At 39.0% G+C, this 18,160-nt stretch overlaps 2 protein-coding genes across 4 annotated transcripts in view; one reads left to right on the top strand and one right to left on the bottom strand.

The window, feature by feature from the left end:
* The window catches only part of NPC1 (NPC intracellular cholesterol transporter 1), a 29,239-nt gene extending 27,667 nt beyond the window's left edge, over window positions 1-1,572 (top strand). For both annotated transcript variants that reach the window (XM_026122790.2, XM_026122791.2), the window contains exons 24-25: window positions 92-254; window positions 944-1,572. In XM_026122790.2, coding sequence (XP_025978575.2) covers window positions 92-254; window positions 944-1,026 — 246 coding nt within the window. In that variant the 3' untranslated portion in view covers window positions 1,027-1,572. The remainder of the gene's footprint in view (window positions 1-91; window positions 255-943) is intronic.
* Window positions 1,489-18,079, bottom strand: RMC1 (regulator of MON1-CCZ1). Of its 2 annotated transcripts, XM_026122792.2 has the most exons (20): window positions 17,622-18,079; window positions 14,991-15,067; window positions 13,389-13,473; window positions 12,967-13,023; window positions 11,826-11,912; window positions 10,510-10,650; window positions 8,775-8,878; window positions 8,157-8,246; window positions 7,951-8,056; window positions 6,825-6,936; window positions 5,800-5,844; window positions 5,333-5,386; window positions 4,936-5,064; window positions 4,432-4,538; window positions 3,583-3,702; window positions 3,337-3,414; window positions 2,931-3,035; window positions 2,777-2,845; window positions 2,417-2,642; window positions 1,489-1,665 (listed from the first exon to the last, which is right to left on the bottom strand). In XM_026122792.2, exons 1-20 carry the CDS (start codon window positions 17,799-17,801, stop codon window positions 1,586-1,588), a joined length of 2,052 nt encoding a protein of 683 aa, XP_025978577.2. In that variant the 5' UTR covers window positions 17,802-18,079; the 3' UTR covers window positions 1,489-1,585. The 2 variants fall into 2 exon arrangements, with proteins under 2 accessions (XP_025978577.2, XP_025978578.2); XM_026122793.2 differs by lacking the exon at window positions 2,931-3,035.
* Between the last annotated feature and the right edge of the window lie 81 nt (window positions 18,080-18,160).

Raw genomic sequence — 18,160 nt, 5'->3', positions numbered from 1 at the left:
ATTAGATGAGCATTTTTAGCAAATACTTAGTAAAATAAATGGATTACTTAAAGCTCTTTAGCACTTACAAAAACACTCTTCTATTTGTCAGGTTTTTAGTGGTATCACACTGACTAAATTTGGAGGAATTGTAGTACTGGCTTTTTCCAAGTCTCAAATCTTCAAGATATTCTACTTCAGGATGTATCTAGCTATGGTTCTGCTGGGAGCAACGCATGGACTAATATTCCTTCCAGTTCTGTTAAGTTACATAGGTAAGATGTAATAGTCTTCAAAACTCACTCCAAACAAAAATAGCTAATTACTTATGGAAGCTCTATTAAATATGCAAGGGATTGCAAAGATTAAAAAGCAGTATTTCAATCTGCCTTTGCATCACACAAGGAGTGGCCAGACTCCTTTGGAAGCAAGGGTTGGCTGGTGGCAGTGCAAGCTCCCTGTTCCAGGCATGTTGCACTTGATCACCCCAACCAGCCCAGCAGGGCTGCACTGCACACTTCATTAATGAAGTCCTTAATGAAGGTGTGCCATGTGGCCCAACAGACTGCAGCCTGTTTCACTTCTTTGCACCTGGGGACAGGGTGGAAGCAACAATTTTGCAGATACAAAAACAGTATCCCATAGCAAAGTGCTCCTTCTTTACAATAAGAATGGCCTAAACACTGTCCTTTTCAACTTAGAAATTGATATGTAGGGGGAGTGTTTAAAGTGCAGACTTGAATGAAGCTGCCTTAAGGGGATTAAGACTGAAGGTGATTCACCTGTTGCCCTTGCTGCTCTTGACAGCTATTGCATCTGAACAGAAGCATATTTCATATTAAGATGTCTAAATTCACCTTAATGCTGAGATAGCTAAGACCATGCCACCTTCTTGTTGATGGTGGCTGGATAATATCTGTTGTAAAGTTAAAGGCTTCAGAGTAACTTCTTTCTCTTATATCAGGCCCATCAGTCAATAAAGCTAAAACTCACGCTGCGCAAGAGAGGAGCAGAGGTACAGAACGAGAGAGACTCCTTTACTTCTAGTCCTTTTAACAAAGTGTTCAGTGGACTCTATGAACTGTGACTGCAACACAGCTCAGCCTAAGAACTGAAGTGTGGCAATGTTCTATGACTATCACACTGTAACCACCACTGCACCGATTTCTGCACAGATCCAACTAGAAGATATCAGCTGCAGCTTTGGACTTGGCTTTAAACTCAGGAAATGCTACATGTGGCTCACATAACAGTATTACTAAAACTAGATGCATTAAGAAGACTACTAAAACACTTCTGTTTTCAAGAGGTTGCATCTTTCTTCTAGAAACCTAAAGCAGCTGCACTGCAAGTTGAGTAGCTTTTTTGTCAATGAAACTGAAGTGACATGTATGAGAATGGACTGCTGTACCACTGACACTAATTTTAAATGCAGGTCAATGCAATTTTTGTCTCTTTTTAGGGGGAAGCCATCACAAGTTGTAATATTTTTAGTACTATTTGCCAAAATGTCTTGTACATACTTTATTATAAAATAGCAATTTTGTAGTTCAAAATCTACTTAAATGCAATAAATTAAGTTTATACATTTCAGTGGAAGAATATTTCAGAAAGTTGTGGGCTTCATGAGAGCTTGTTCTCCAAAAACTTGTTTAAAGAAGGTGACATGTTCTTCACAGTGCTCGCCTAAGAGGGCAAAAGAAAAGCTAATATTAGCACTGAACTTAAAAGAACAAAACTGTTCCTGAGAAGCAAGATGGTGTACTTTCATTTATCTCAAATACAAATACTAACTTCCACCTTTAATGCCTTGGAGCAGAGGAGCTGAATGACTCTTTAAAAGCAGTGGAATACTGAGGTATCTCCAGTCCTGTGACAAGTAGTCTCAAGGTGAAGCAGATATCTCATCCAGTTCCTGTATCTAGTCAGCAGACTTGCATCCATGTGAGTCCTCTACTCCTCCAGATTTAAGACCACCAAATAGAATTCTGAGCCTACAGACTCTCTGATTAATGGCATGCTTCTGGTGCAAGTGGTGTAACTTAAGTGTTTTTTCAAGTGAGGAGAGTCAATATTCAGTAAGCCTGGAATTTTTGGGAAGTCTATGGAAATAAATAAACTCAAAGGCTTTCTTTGACCCAATTCTTGGCTTCACTGAAAGCACTAATTGGAGGTGATGGCTTTGCTAAACTATGCAATGCAAGCAACTGCAAGCCATATGGGTTAGTTTAATCTGCAAGTTCCTATATCTGCCTCAAACTAGCTTTACTTCTAGGTTATTATGGGGTAAGCCAAGCCAACTTTGAAACTATGCTCAAAGGTAAGTCTAAAATCAAGAATTTTGCTTTCACATACTACTTCCACTGGAGTGGAAGTAAAGGTCTTAATTCAGTTGTGAAATTTGAATTATCTGGGCTTAATTCTGTTCACTACTTACCTGGTGTGAAACTAGGGTTTCCTCGTAACCGCTGATTTCTTTGTTCAAAGAATCTGAATATAGTATAGAAAAGCATGTCATCTTCTGCCTGTTTTGCTGCATCAAGGAATTTGCGGGCTGAAATACTGTCATGTCCTCCAATACCTCTGATGAATCTCAAGGCAGCCAGAACTTGGTGTTTGGACAACAGAACTTCCACTATTTCATCATTTGCTGTGGAAAGCCTCTGAAATTAATTACAGCTGTAAGACAATGCTTCTAATAATTCAGATGCTAGGTAGTCACCTCAAGCTTGATGAGGTAAGCTGTTTAAGTGTAACCCACATGTAACATAGATTTACTACAGTCTGAAATGCTTACTTTTAACATGTCCAGAGAGAGCTGATGTGCAGGAGGGTAAATGCTTTCCAGGGACAGTAATAGACAAGCCTAGGGCAAAAGCAGAAACAGCCTTCAAATTCTGAAAACTTCCCACCTCTATCACTAGTTTAATGAAGCAGCTCATCTTACATACCAAAGGTTTTGAATCACTGAGCACATGGTACTGCAGAAACTGATGGAGCATGTAGAACAAGTTGTGTTGAACAAGGGTTTTGATGACCAGCTCATATAAGTAGTGCTGTGAATGCAGGAAGACCATCAAAGGTATGTCTCAATACCAGATCTTTTAGATCTAGAAGGTAGTATTGCATATGACTTTAAATGGTATTCCTTGTACTCATCTTCTCTCCTAAGTAAAGACAACTCAATCTAAAATATTTTGCATTATGTATGCAAAGGTGTGGGGGTTCCCAGCATCAAGTTCTGCTGGTCCTAAAGTTGTAGTATCAGGTCTAAGTTATTACTACCTGAACAAGACTGGTAATTTCATGGAGTGGGGTGATATAGTTGGTACTTCATGCTTGTAAAAAGTGTTTTACCTGAACAGCAATCTGGAACTGGTTAAGAGAGCGAATGTATTCCATCAAGACTGCTATAGTGAACTTATGAGGTGCTTCCTGGACAAGAAAAAAGTGTTAGGTGGAACTTGCAGGGCTTCCCCTGAAAATAACTAGTCCATCCCCTCAGGACTATGACCTCAGTTACCATCCTTACAGGAATGATGCCTTGTGAAGGCTATGCCAAATGATCAACTACTGCTGAACCAGCACTTAAAATTAACTTACCTTCTTCTCTGTAAATATAGATAAAACATGGGTGTACATGTCAGATTGGTCAATAACAGCTTGAGTGCGTACTGGGCGTTTTAGGAGTGGATTACTTCTACTCTGGCCTGCTTCCACCACCTACAAGAGGAAAGAACTATTTAAAAGACAACCTCAGTGCTGAATAGTACAGGTTTTAATTCTGTCTCATTTATACAGAGGCTAGCTTATACTATTCTACATTGGGAACATAGTTAAACTTGTTTGTTACTGAGCAAATCCACATCTGTGGTCATGTATATTAGATGAACTCTCCTCATGAAGTATGGACTTTGTAGATTACTTTAAAAGTTAACATAGCTAACTATTATACCTCCAAGCCAGCAGCTAAGCAAACATAGGGTGAGAGCCTCTGTAAACACAGTATATGGCTATACTACTAAAGTTAGTGATAGCTAAGCTATCTAGTTCTACTGTTCATCAGTCCTGCATCTGTTGTGCACTGAGATATTGTGCTATACAGTCCATGATCTGGAACTTGACAGCTATAGATTCTGAGTTGCTTTTTGAACTCCTTTTTCCTTCTCAAACACTAGAGTATACTACTTGTCACATTGGAGATAGTCTGCTGTGGCAGAGGCTGCACAGCTTGTTGAACAGAGTTGTCATTGCAAATGGTGGGGGAAACCTACTGCACCTTGCAGAACATGTTACTGCAAGTTTGAAAGTGGTCAGGGACTGATTAATTTTGTGGTAAATTTGACTTTCCTATATAGAAGCAAAATAGCTGCTCCTTTCTACCATGATGCAATCTGAAACTTAAATGGTGTTACCCTAATTTTGTAAGCTGCTGTAGTTAATGGGGTTTACCATAGTATAGCTTTGCTCAGCTTCCAAGTACTTCTTATATTCATGATTCAGTTTGTCAAAAACAGTTGCAATCACAGACAGCGATCCCCTTCCTGGCTCACTGAGCACTGAAAAGAAAAAGAACTATGAATAAAGTCCTAGAGAACCTGAAATAAAGATCACCTTCCAGAAAAGGTAACTTCAAACCTACAATCTTTATTCTAAGCTTTAAAAGAAACATCTTTCAGCCATGTCAGACTTATTTTTAAAAGGGGGGGGGGGGGGGGAAGGAGAGCTAAACTCTTTCCTGTTATTAAGATTTCTTTTCAGAACAATGATGCAGAGTATTGTAGGCTTCTGAAGCTAGCTTTGTCTTGTAGAGCAGAAGTGAGCTTGGATCTGAGTAAGAGGAGTCCAGCTAACTGGTGCAAGTACTAATTGAATAAGCAATATTTCACTTCCAAGGTATACCAGTAAAGCACTTAAAAAAAAAAAAAAAAAAAACACCACCACTCAACAACTTACTTTGAGAGCATACAGATAGGATAACCATTTTGCATTCTTTCCTCTGGAGAAGGAAATCCATTAGTTTTCCTTTATCTGGCAAGAGGTAAACTACAGGCTCAAGTTTCACCTGAAGATTCCAGAGGTAACCTTGATTTAAAGGAGTAAAACACCAAATGAGTTGACTTAGTACAGCCTATATTCTTATAGTGACTATTTGCCTTCCTCACTCTATCCTTTAGAACTGCATTACCCCCAGAAGCTGTATGACTATGGTAATACTGACATCAGTGCCAAGCCCATTCATCTTTGAGTACACCTCTTTAATCACTGTTTTTAAGCTGCTTTTTACACTAAAGATGTAAAGGAGCCTCTACCTCCCACTGAGTATAAGACTGTTACAGAGCTTACTACTCACCTTCACTTGCACTGATGATAATATCAGGCTGGAAGACAATCCAAGAGGAGGAATCTAAATGTTAAAGTTTCAAAACCCATTTTAGTATTGACTCAACTTTTACCACTACATTCATATTAATACAATATGCTGAAGCAGAGCCTGTTGCTACTACTTTCATTTATTGTCACAGCCTTCTTTTTGCAGGCTTATACTTTGGTTTCATGGTGCATACTCACTAATTTCACACACAAGTCTCCAGTATAGTGCAGTAGGGTTTTTTTCTAGTGTGTTGAAATTTGTCCTTTACTACACAAGCAGTAAAGCCTCTCAGGCACCATACTATTTCACCTTAAAGATGTACATATGTACAATCAGCTCTAGCTGGAGATGTAAAGGGTTAGACTAACACACTTATTTTCTGTGCTTGGTACATAGTGAGTGAGTCTTCCGGAGGAGTTCTATGGCTTAGAGTATTTAAAGGATACAGAGTTTACATGGAACAGGAGACTGACTTGTCACAGAAGCTGGACCTGCAGGAAAATAAACATTAGGTAAAAACCAGTACTCTGAGCACCTCTTTTACACTAAGAAAATAGAAACCATAAGCTTAAACTGGAAAAAAAACAATGTGGATCACAACATGTCTAGCACTCCTATAGCATGCAGGTGGAAAGTTATACCCACTCATGTAGCTAGCTCACAGCATTAAAAAAAAAGTGACAGTGTGGGAAGGCAAAGTAAAATTCTTCAAAACAAGTGAAATCACATGCTGAAGTATTCTCTCTCTAAAACTGTAATTTCAAATGCATAAATTTGTTATATTTTCATGTAATCAATCACTTCAGTTCCTTAAAAAGCAAAACTGGTTTTTATGTCCTGCTACTAACTTTAATAGTAGCCTCTTCACACAGACTTATTCTTCCTTTTCTTTAGTGACATCAAAATTGAGATCTTAAAGAGCTTTAAGATGCAATCATTTCCCATTGAAGGGTCTCTTCCTTTACTGCAATGACACAGATTTCCCATGTGCTAGTGGAACTATGCTCAGGTGATTTCTAGACACTCTTAGCTGTACAAGTTATCTGCTATACATTTAGCAGAGAGCAGCAGATACTCTTTTGTGTGACTTAAAGTCAGACAGTTGTAAACTGGGGCCTAAGAAGTAGGAAGTGCTTTTGAGCAAGGTTCATGCCACACTAGCATTTATAGCTGTGGCAAATTTGGAAAAACAAGAGACTGTAAATAAACACTCTAAAATTGTGAAAGATCTTCACTGTAATGCTTCAAGGTACTAAGCAAAGTACATATCTGGAAGAGCAACTCTTACTTTTCTATAGTGGGCACAAATCTGGGACAAGAATTTGGGTACAATTCCTTGTTGTTCTTTCCTCCCTCTCCTAAATATGTAAGAAAGGAATATCTGTATCTAGCCTCCTAAAGAACAAAGCACTATAGTATACCAGCTATGGAATTCAGTAAACATATCAAGGTTGTAATGCTGCAGTTCTACCTGCCACAGGTATTTGATAGGGTTGTATTGATCGAGGTGGAAGTACAAATTGATGGATGGTAGTAGTCCCATCAAACTCTCCTTTTAGCTTGATGTCAAATATAACTGAAGTCTGAAATGGAAAAGAGAAACTTTCCCTCAGTCTCACAAACGTGAATTAGCATGCATTTAGAGGTATTCAGTTAACTTTTCACATTTCATCTTGTATTCTCCATTAAGTCATGTTGGATTCCCTGCTTCACTTATGGATCCTGTAGAGTGAGGAAAATTGTGCAGCCTCTTATGACACCCTCATTTCCACATTCTGTTTTGTTAAACTCTGCTCACTAGCACTAGTAAAAGCCTTACAGTGGAAATTCACTTCAGTTTTGGTGCTAATGAAACAAGACTGCTATCTATCTACCCTATTCAGTCTACTATCTGCTTTATCTATACAGCCATGCTTACAGCCTGACAACTGCTGGAGAATAAGTGCTCTGGGTTGACTGCTAACATGTAGAATTAATGTGAATTAACTGAAACATTAACTAATTATTGTAATGAGATATGTTGACCCAGTTCTTGAAGCTGTCCAGCAGGAGATAATTCAGGAAACAAAAGCCTTTCTGCATGTTAAGACCCAAGTACCACTTCTGGCTTTCGCACTGATTAAGCCTTACTACTGAGACTACAGCCAAGCAAGTTTCACATATACTAACTCATGCACATGATCATTTTTGCTCTGAGAAGTTTTTAGCAGGTCTGGGCCTTCAAAGAGGAAGTACCGAGCATTCAAATGCTTGCTTCTGAGCAGTTCCCAGGATTTATAATTTAGTATCCAATAAGTCTGTCTTTTTGTACATGCCTTAAAAGCCTACACAGTGCAACAAGAAGATTAACTAACAAACTAAGAAAAGACTGTCTGAAAAAACAGGTATCAGAAAAAGCCCTAATTAAATGTTAGCTCAATAACCTCAATAATTGCTTCCTTTGTTTCAATCTTTTTCTTTTGTTTTTGTTCCTACAAATACTCTGGCTTTTGGCAAAGCTACGCACCTGCAACACTGTCTTTCAGAGCTAACAGGCCCAGTTAAGATCTGCCTATAACTTTTAAAAGTTAAGGCACAAGAAAACAAGTAAATCAGACCTCAGTGTCCTGATGATGTACTACCACCAAGTTATCCACAACATTTAGTGCAAACTTTCCTGTTCTGTTCAGCTTTAAAATATGTGTCTTCTTACAGGAGCCTTCCCTATAGAAATAATTAGAGATGAGAAGAACTAGTCAGTACGCCTATTTGAAGTAGAAACTTAGAAGTCTTATACCACTTCTGTTCTTTATTGTGCTCTTACCTTGGTAAGTGATAGAGAACTACTTCTGCTCCTGTGCTATTAGAAGTCCTTGAGTGATGCCTCAAATAGAGGACATAAAGCTGCCCATATCTAATGAGAAAACAGGATTAAGGCATTACTTTCAAATAAAGAGCTAGGAAAGATATGAGACTTAGATCTCCTTTCTGCAGCAAAGGCAGGAAGTCGTCTTACTCTACTAGCCTGTCAGAGCCATATGTCTTATCCTAAAACAACAGATGGGAGATTAACTAAGTCAGGTGATCAATTAAAGTAGAAGACTGAAACACTGCTTGATATAAAACACATGGTTTCTGCTTATGCAAGTTAGACATTTAAGAGCAGCTCTACTAGTACATCAGTTCAAAGATGAAGCATTCACAAGCTTTCTCAAAGAATAAAAAGAGAGTAAGACTCCCCAGTTAGCTCTACCGCCTTCCCCCCACCCCGACAGTCCTTTAGACTCTTCGTGCAAGGGAGTGACCAATGCACTTTCAAGCAGAGTACTGCTAAAACACAAAAGCAGTGCAACTGTGTTACTGTTCTTGTCTTCTCTCAGCATCCCTAAACTGTCATACTTTGCCAAGCAAGGTAAAGGCTTGATCAGTCAGAGATACATACATTGTAGCCATAGCGATATCTCTTTCAGAAAGGATAAGCTTGGAGGACTTGGGTGCTGCAGGTAACTCAATTTCAAATTTTGATAGCTTTGACATGGTTCCACTCTGTCATACAACAACAGCAACAAAGAAAACAGAACAAAACAAATCCAATGTTAAGACGAAGCAGAAGAAATCTTGACTAACCTTTACTCATAGGCTGTATCAATAGCCCTACCATGAGGTGAAGAATGGTGATATCCAAAAAAGGAAAAAAAAAGAAAAAAAAAAGATTTGACACTTTTTTTTTGTACTGTGATCCTAAACACATACTTCTGGTATTGTAAGTTTAGCAGCTTTATCATCTTAAGATTCTGCTGCCGTAACTTTGGCTAAAAAAAAAAAAAATTAAATACAAAACTTTGCAAATCCCATTTACAACTGGCCTGAAGATTTCAGCCAGCAGTTCTCTAACTTCTTGTCTCCCAGTGAAACATATCCTCTCACTCTTACTGGGAAGCAGAAAAATCAGTACCTCCTGCCACGCAGTCTCCTTTTTTTCCTGCTCACTCCAGAATCTGTTGTATACTCAGAGAGTACCCCTGCCCCTCCCTAAGGTTTCTTCTCTCCTCTTTCTCTTCCCCATGGAATTTACATTTAAGCAAGTTTTCAGAAGTGCCAAAACCCCAAAGCTTCTACTGAGGCTCACTTACCCTTCTCATTAACTTATGCTTGAGTATGAGGGGTGAACACTACAGAAACTTTATTTACAAAGATTATTTTGCTATTGCACCTTTCTCAGGAAATCTTTAAAGATTACCTTCTGAATACAGAACAAAAATTATCTGGTACCTACCAGCTGCAAATTGAAATGAAACATTAATAAGGGGTAAGCAAGAGCAGAGTACTTGCAAAAAAAATGGCGAGAAGCTAGAAAGTTCCACCTAGCCACCTATGAACAGAACATCCAGCACAAACCCTCAGCTTCTATCATCTCAAACCAGGGGGAAAGAAGAAAAAGAAAAGGGGGGGGGAGGGGGGGGGCGGGAGGGGGACTCCTCCCTTAGGCTACTGGAAGTTCTGTTCCTCAGTTTTTAAATCACCTTACTGCGTGATTAACAAAAATAGATTCTAGTTTTCACTGCACTGTTTTTCCAAGCCAAAAAGAAAAATATTTTCCCTATAACTTTAAATGCTGTTCACAGGGAACAGCACCAAAAGAAATAAATACTGTAAACTAAGCTCTCTCATCCTTGGGACAATAGGTGTTTCTGATGTGCTACCTTTTTTCTTTTGTTCATTTTCAGATTTATCCATTTACATTTGGAATGTTATAGTTACAATCACAAGTGAAAGGTCCTTAATTTTTCTTTATTATCACACTACAGAATGCAGATGCCCATATTAGAAATGGAAAACAAAAAATGTATGCTCATTTAAATGCAAATGTGTTTCTTGAAAGATGCTTAATTTGCCAAGTATTGGCTCAGTAATTCCTCCACCCACCCTTTCTCAAGGTCAGCCATCCAACATTAGCTAGATGCACTTCTTTCCAAAGACAACATAAGAAAGAGTGAGTTACTAAACACTTTTCTAGGAATTAGCTTCCAGATTTTTGCTTTGTCTTTTGCTTATTGTCATGTAAGGATGGGAACACATGCACTTCTTCAAAGAAACCTAGGGAAAGGAATAGAATATTCAAGTGAAGAAGCAGCCAGAAAAAATACAGTACACAAGTTTGGAACATATCCCTTTACCTTGAAATAGAATGGTTGCAGAACATTGCCGAGGACTGTGGTTGACAGAAGAATAACAGAGCTCTCCGGGCAATACATATACCAGTTGACATTGATATTCTGATTTTTCAGAAGTTTTAAACTTCGTTTCTCTGGTAATACCTGAAAACAGGATATTTTGATTATATTACCATCAGGATTCCAACAGCAGAATTGTTACTGCACAGTGGCTGGGAATTCTAAGCAATATACAGCTAAGTTTAAGAGCATTTACAATACTAGAGTTAAGAATCAGAAATCTGATGATTAAAGCTCAGGGACCAATTTACTGTACCTAAGCAAATGCACATCAAATCCTTCTCTAATTCTAATGAGCTGAAAGGTGCTGCCTCTTCCCTCACCTAAGTCTGAGTATAAACGGAGAAAACACCTATAGCTTTAGATAACTACTGTAGTTTTATAAAAGTTATCACAATATCTTTGCTGCCTTCTCCACCCTCCAGTTTATTTAGTTGTTTTTATAAAAACTAAAAACGAAGAGGATCAGTTTATGCATCATCTTAAAGGGCTTAAATAATTTTTTAACCCACTTATTTGATTTGTTCCTCTCACCCGCAGAGGTAATGTTCATAACCCAGTTAAGTGCCAAGGATCTCCCCCCTGCCCCAATCAGCAGGAAATAAGGTGTCATTTTCAGGTGGTAGTTGGTATCAGTTACTAATAACAGTAATTAAATGAAACACTGTGGCATAGTTCCAGGATTAATTCTGTGCAACTATGCACAAAGTTCATCATATCCCTCACCATGTCCATCAGAAAGGGCTATTTATTCACTAGACTTCTCCAAAAACACATGCAAAGGTAATTAAAAACAACACAGAGGAACTCTGACAATGACATCAACACACGAAGATGTCATCAGTTTGCAGAAGGATACCACCATCTTATTCAGTACTTGTTGCAAACTTCACTGCATTTTAAGCATACACACAACCCTCCCATGCTGATTTGTTTAACGTGAAATATTATTTCACACTAGATTTAGATTTTAATTTCCACACAAGTCAAGAGCATCTACTAATCTAGAGTTGTCAATGCTTAATTTGGTATTCTTTAAAGAGGATCTCTGTTAAGCTGTTCTTAATAGCCTGTTAAATACAGAAAAACATACTACTCAGAAAAACAATCATATTCTGCAAACAAAACAGTCATTCTGTCTTTTTAGCAGTTTTTTTTTCTAAATTGGAAGGCTAGAAAATAGCAACTCAAAAATACAAGCTACAGACACATTTTCAAATCTCCAAATGTGTCTCTCTTACAGGAATTATTTGTACTACCTGATAGAATTCAATTCCTTGATCTGTGATGAAGACGATTTCTGTAGAACTTGTCCAGCAGAATCCTAGAATATTGGCATTCTTGGTCTTTTAACAAACAAGCAAACAAACACTCTTTTACTTGGTAAAATTAAGTATTAAGATAAGCTAGTATAATTAAATAAACAACGAGAGATCAAAGATAGCTTAGTTATCCAACCACTGAAGTTAATGCTTTTTGCAGTTAGACACACAACGTGCATCAGCTATTTTTATAGAAGACTCCTAAAAGTACATACGTACATAACTACTATGTGACCTGTATTTCTGGTGGCATGTGAGATTTGCAAGTTTATTATCCAGCCAGTTTTTCTTCTCAACCTAAATATAACCACATTCTTTTGATTCAAACCATATTACCAAATCAACCAATTCCTGGTACGAAAAGCCTGTTCTTTCTGTTGCCATAAATGAAGAACTAAGTGGAAGTATTTCCCATGACTTCATTGAGAACACTACCATGAAGGCTCTGCTAGGATCGCTTACTCAAACACATAATCCTAAACAAGGAAACAAAGCCAGTAGGAATAAAGGAAACTTGGCAAATTGTAAGTTTAAAAATTTACTATAGCATCATATTGCCCCGAACTGTAATTCTCTTAGTTATAGGTTAGAATGTTCTGAACAAATGCAATGATATTTATCTCTGGTAGAATAATGGGGAGTGGAATCAGAAAGGCTGTTCCAAAATACCAAAAACAGTATGCAAACTAGTAACAGCTTATTATCACTTATCAGTGAAACTAGGATACAAAATCCAAATTAACATATGTCGTATCAGTAAAATTAGTGTACCCTGTTTTTACAGGATCAGTACTTAGTTTCTTCTCCTCCAGTCTTGACATTTGTTGCCTCCACAGCATTTCCAGTCCTTTCTAGGAAGGGATTAAAGTGACTAGGACCAGGAAGATTTTGGGGATATTGTTAATACTTGGTCATTAACCTCAATTCAGATAGACAGTAGTGACTACATATATCATTTATTTCACATTAATTTTTAGAACATGTCTCAATCAGTTCTTTTGTAAAGTAGAAGCTATCAGGATAACTAGCATCAGAACTTCACTTAAGCACATAAACTTTGAACACTGATATAACTTACCTTACATTCCTGTGTGTATTCTAGCTGAGGGCTGTCTGGAATAAAATTCAAAAAATCCTGAAACAAGGCACATGAAACATGTTACCAGTTATGAAGCAAATAATATTACAGATAAGACAAAGGATATAAGTTTCTTTATCTCATCAAATATAATTTGATAAACTACACTATTATCTTTTACTTTCCCCTTCCAGAGAGGGCTTTATAGGAGTCAGCTTTTCTGTTTCTTTTGTTTTAAAAAAGTGATACTAGCAAAACAATAACGTTGACTGCTGGCTGTTCCAGGTGTCCTGTGATACAGGAATTTTTACTAAAGCTGTGTTTGCCACCAGGACTCTAGCTTTTCTCTCACAGACTTCTGCTCTGGCATTAAGTACTAGTTCCAGCACTAATTCCCTATCTGCAGCGTATAGGTTTCTTACCACATTCTTCAAAGTCCTCTGGACAGCCAGTATCTTGTTTCCCAAGGAAAACTTGATGCACTTCACTTCCCCTTTATCTTCCATCCTATACAGAAAGGAAAAAAAAAAGTTATGGAAATAATGTCTAAGACAGTTTGTTGCAAAACTCTGTAACACATCCTCAAAAATACAATGATGAGGAGGAAGAAAAAAAAGAACAAAGTCTAATTCAAATACTCTTGAATACAACTTATGAGCTGCTAGACAAGTATAGGATCCCAAATTCATGCTGAAAGATTAAAGCAGTTCACTCTGCAGGAAGTACTGAACATAGTCATTACAGAAACATGGCTAAGATCACACAGTGTAAATTAGCACCTAAAGTCACTAAAAATGCTCAGCTTTGTTGGCCTACGATGTGGAATTAGAAGCCTGGAACTATTTAAGGGTGCATTCTCAGTTCTCCCCCAGTAAGTCTGGAGAAAGTCTGTGATGTCTGCTGACATCCCCAAAGCAGCTCCTTTACTTCCAGAAGTACTGCTAATTGACATGATTCTACTCACCTCCACGCTAGGATACATCCTCTAGAAGAATTTTTGAAATTAAACGCGAAGTGATGTTTTCACACCATTTAAATAAATAAATACATAAACAAACAAACAAAAACACTCCGCAACCGCATTTATCCCTACCAAACTAGCATCAGTACAACTGAAATTAATAACATAGTTCTATTTCCAGTACATGTTAGTAAGTTACGACAAAAAGAGAGCTAGACAGTAAATCGGAAAAACTGTGGATTCAGCGTTGCCATATTCGAGAACCTCATGAAGTTCACTAAGTGTTTTCAGTTCCCTCAGCACTAGCACCAAGGGTACTTGGGTCCTTTCAGAACAGGCCCTACATAATAGCTAATAGGTTACATAAACACACCTCAACTACAAATTGCTTCATCCATATCTGGATTTAAGCAATGTTTGAGTAAAAGAATACTTCCTAACATATGGACAAGCAAAGAGCCATCACACTTCATACAGACATTTATAAAAGATGTATTAAAGATAAAGTAGTTTCACTGAAAGCACTGCTGTAAGATTCGGGGTGGGGGGGGATTTTCTGCAAGAAACAGAAGATACAGAAGAAACCAAACTAGATTAAACAAGATACAGAATTCAAGAAAACTACATAAAGGAAATACTGTGCTTGAAACAGAGGCAAAAAATTCAGAAATTATGGTTCCCTACATATATAAAGTTTACTTCATTTTGTTTAGCTTGCTAAACTGCAGGCTTTCATCAACTGTTGTGATTACTACAGCAGCTATGACTTATCCAAGTTTGTACCTCCCCTATTCTCTTACATTTATGGCATGTTGTAATGAAATATTGCTGTTTAAAAAAAAAAGAAGTAAGACACAGCCTAACTCTCTTCCAGAAGACTATAAATTCATAAGAGCAAAGTATGCCATGTTAACTGCAAGATTATGTTTAAGGACAAAGTCAAAAGATGATGACAACTATTAATAACTTTTATGCCTGAGTCAGAGTAGATCAGGACTAAGTACCACATAATTTTAAGATCACAGAATTCTGTCCTAGCATAACAAAGATGAAGGTGCCTTACCTGAATGAGATGGGATTTTTATCCTCCAAACCTTTAACAACTACTCCTGTAGCTCCACCAGATCGAACAGCAAAAACCTATAAAAACCATTTAAAACATATTTGTAGCTTACTCAAAATCATAACCTTAACATGTTTTTTCCCCCCGTAAGCCACACAGGTGTTTTTTGACTAGACACAGTTTTTATTTTTACATAGATCTGTGAATTCATACTGACAATCACTGCATTTAATTCCTTGCTCTGAAGCTCCAAGTTTACTTGTCACTGATCTAAGTAGGACATAACCTAATGTTTCCCACAAAAGAGCAACATCAAAGGAAGGAAAAACTTTATAGCATACTTTGCCTTTTTCACATTAGAATTTAATTTTTGAGACATTTTCATGTTAACAGGTAGAATTTTAAATATATCCTTTAAATCAGTCAGCTATTTAGCAGACACATCCACTTTTTACATCCCTATTATAAGCAGATTCTTAACAGAAGTTTTCAGTCCTACAGAATCCTGTGAGCACATGTCTATCATATTTATAATAATGTTAAGTGTCACTGAAACAGTCTGGTAGGCATGTTCTGAATTACTGGACAAGTTAAAAATGTATAAGCTTACACTTTTTTTGATATAATCATATTTTCCTCAAGTCAGGTATTAGTAAAAATATCTGAGACATGAGGGCATTGTTTAAAATAAAAGAGAAAACAGCTAGGCGGGTAGGAAAGGAAAAGGCACAACTCACTGACCCAGACACTTGATCTTGTCTGAACATGTTATTAGTTAGGAATAGTTCAATAGTAATGGGCATTTTCATCTCTACTTACAAAGTTTCAGTTGGCTTACACTTACAACCTTTGAACAACTGCATATACATTTGTATAAAACCTGTTAGAGCAATACTGCTTGTTGATCTGGAATAAGCTAACATTAAAAAAAAAAAAATCATGCTTCTACAAACTGCCTGAGGAAAAAAAAAACTAGGCGGATTCCTTATTATCATAATTATGTTTGTAGAAGCATTAGACACAGATCAGGTCTCAGAATAACAGATATATTATTTTGTAGTATTGACCATGCTAGTAGTGCAGTATGCTCACGCAGGAGCACAGGTTTCAAGGCTATGCACTGCAGGCAAGTCCATGGCCTCACTAGAATGATAAATACTGAATTTAAATATTTCTAATATTGATTGTAGACAGAATAATGATGGCAATGCTGTCTTAAACTTTATTTTAACTTTTTAAGTTAGCAATTTGGCCAGTGATCAAGGAATGAACCATAAGCAATAAATGAGATGAGAAAATTGCAAGGACAGATGTTTCAGAAGGCTGTTTGTGTGGGTAACAGTCATTGAAATGCTGGTTACAAATGACTTGGAGACACCTGGGAAATTAAAAAATTCTAAGCAAGAAAAAAAATGGAGAATGATATTTACAACTGAAAAATATTTCTTTTAAATGAGCTCTTAACATTCAGCTTCTATGTAGTTTTAATCTCATCCACAGTGTCTCCAGGCAGGCACATTTAAGTTATTATATTTCAGCTGTCCCTCAAAACATAAGTAAAAGATTATGGTTTATGAGGAGAAAGGACACCACTGATTCAAAACAGAGAGCAACAGCAAGAAACACATCCCAGAAATATTCCTCCCCCCCATATGACGTTGATTTTATCCATACCACACATGCTTGAACATTTTAATTCTGTGAACGCTTAAATTACAGAATGGCTACAGAAAATAGATACCAGAAAGTATCCACATCTAAATGAACATCGCGGTAAACCGCAGACCTTTTAGCTATACCCAGCCAACTGTTCAGAAGTCCATAGGGATATTAAGGAGAAACAAGCTTAAAAGAACTGAGTCTAAAAAAATGTAAAGCAAGGCACCCGTTCAGGTCTGAGCCACAAGTAAAGAAAGCTACAGACACTAATTTGACATTTATGAATATATTGAACTTTTTGAATTGAAAAATCTACGAAAAGATGCTAGTACTGAAGGGACAAACTTTGCCAATGACATTAGGATATTCAGAATAGAAAGTAAAAGGGCTGACTCTGAAGCATCCCAGAAAGACCTTATGACAGATAATAACAAAACAACAACATGACACATGAAATTCAACAAAATAAATGCCTGTTTATACATATAGGAAAAAAAAAAAAATCCAGCTTCACTCGTCAAGTGACAGGACCTGAGCTAACTATTACCCTCCAGCAGCAAGACCCCAGGCCGGAGCAGTTCCACACAAGTGGGACCGCAAGCCTAATGCTCAAAAGCAGAGGAGGGAAAAAAAAAAAAAAAAAAAAAAAAAGGAAAAAAAAGAGCAAATCAAACCTCGGCATCGTGAGGAGAGGAAGAGAAAAACGCCTCAGAACAAAGCACATCCCTGTGGCGCGGTAAAGACGCAAGACCTGCTCGCGTCTTGATTTCTGCTTGCGGTGCCGATCGCCTCCTCCCGCAAAGGCAACGCAGCGGCCGCGGGCCGTGCTGGGGCGATCCGACCCGACCCGAGGGGCGAGCCCAGCCCGCGCTGAGGCGGCGGCGAGGGGCGCAGCACAGGCAGCGCCCCGGCAGCCGCGGCCAAGGCCAGCGGCCGCCTCCCCCCGCGCCCCCTCGGCGGCCCCGCGCCCACCTGCTTGTTTGCCTCGTCGAAGAAGACGCAGTTGACGGGGTTGGCCTTCTCGAAGTGCACGGGCCGTGCGCACAGCGCCAGGTAGCAGCCGCCCTCGCCCTGGCACTCTCCTCCTCCTCCTCCTCCTCCTCCTCCTCCGTCACCCGGCGCCTCTTCCTCCGGCGGCGCCTCGCGGCTCATGGCGGCGGCGCACGACGGCCGGCACTAACAGCCGGCACTCAGCAGTCACCACCGAGCCGAGCCGAGCCGAGCCGAGCCCACCCCACCTCCCCGCCGGCCGCCCGCCCGCTCGCTTCCTGTTTACACTCCCGCCCCACGTGACGCGGCGCCGACCAGCCCTTAAAGGAGCAGGGCGCCGAGGTGGCGGCGGCCGGCAGCGCGCAGGTGACCGCCACTGCCGGCCGCGGAGGGCGGGCGGTACCTGCGCGCTGGAAAAGCCCCGCCCTCGGCCGCGCGCGCACCTCCCTCCCTCCCCCCTCCCTGACAGGCGGTCGCCGGCGGGAGGCGGGGCTCCGCCCGGCCCCGCCCCTCTCCTCATG

Source organism: Dromaius novaehollandiae, chromosome 2 (genome assembly GCF_036370855.1).
Source record: "Dromaius novaehollandiae isolate bDroNov1 chromosome 2, bDroNov1.hap1, whole genome shotgun sequence".
Taxonomy (NCBI): Eukaryota; Metazoa; Chordata; class Aves; order Casuariiformes; family Dromaiidae; genus Dromaius; species Dromaius novaehollandiae.
The sequence above is the reverse complement of the archived record's forward strand: the minus strand, read 5'-3'. Positions and strand labels throughout refer to the sequence as shown.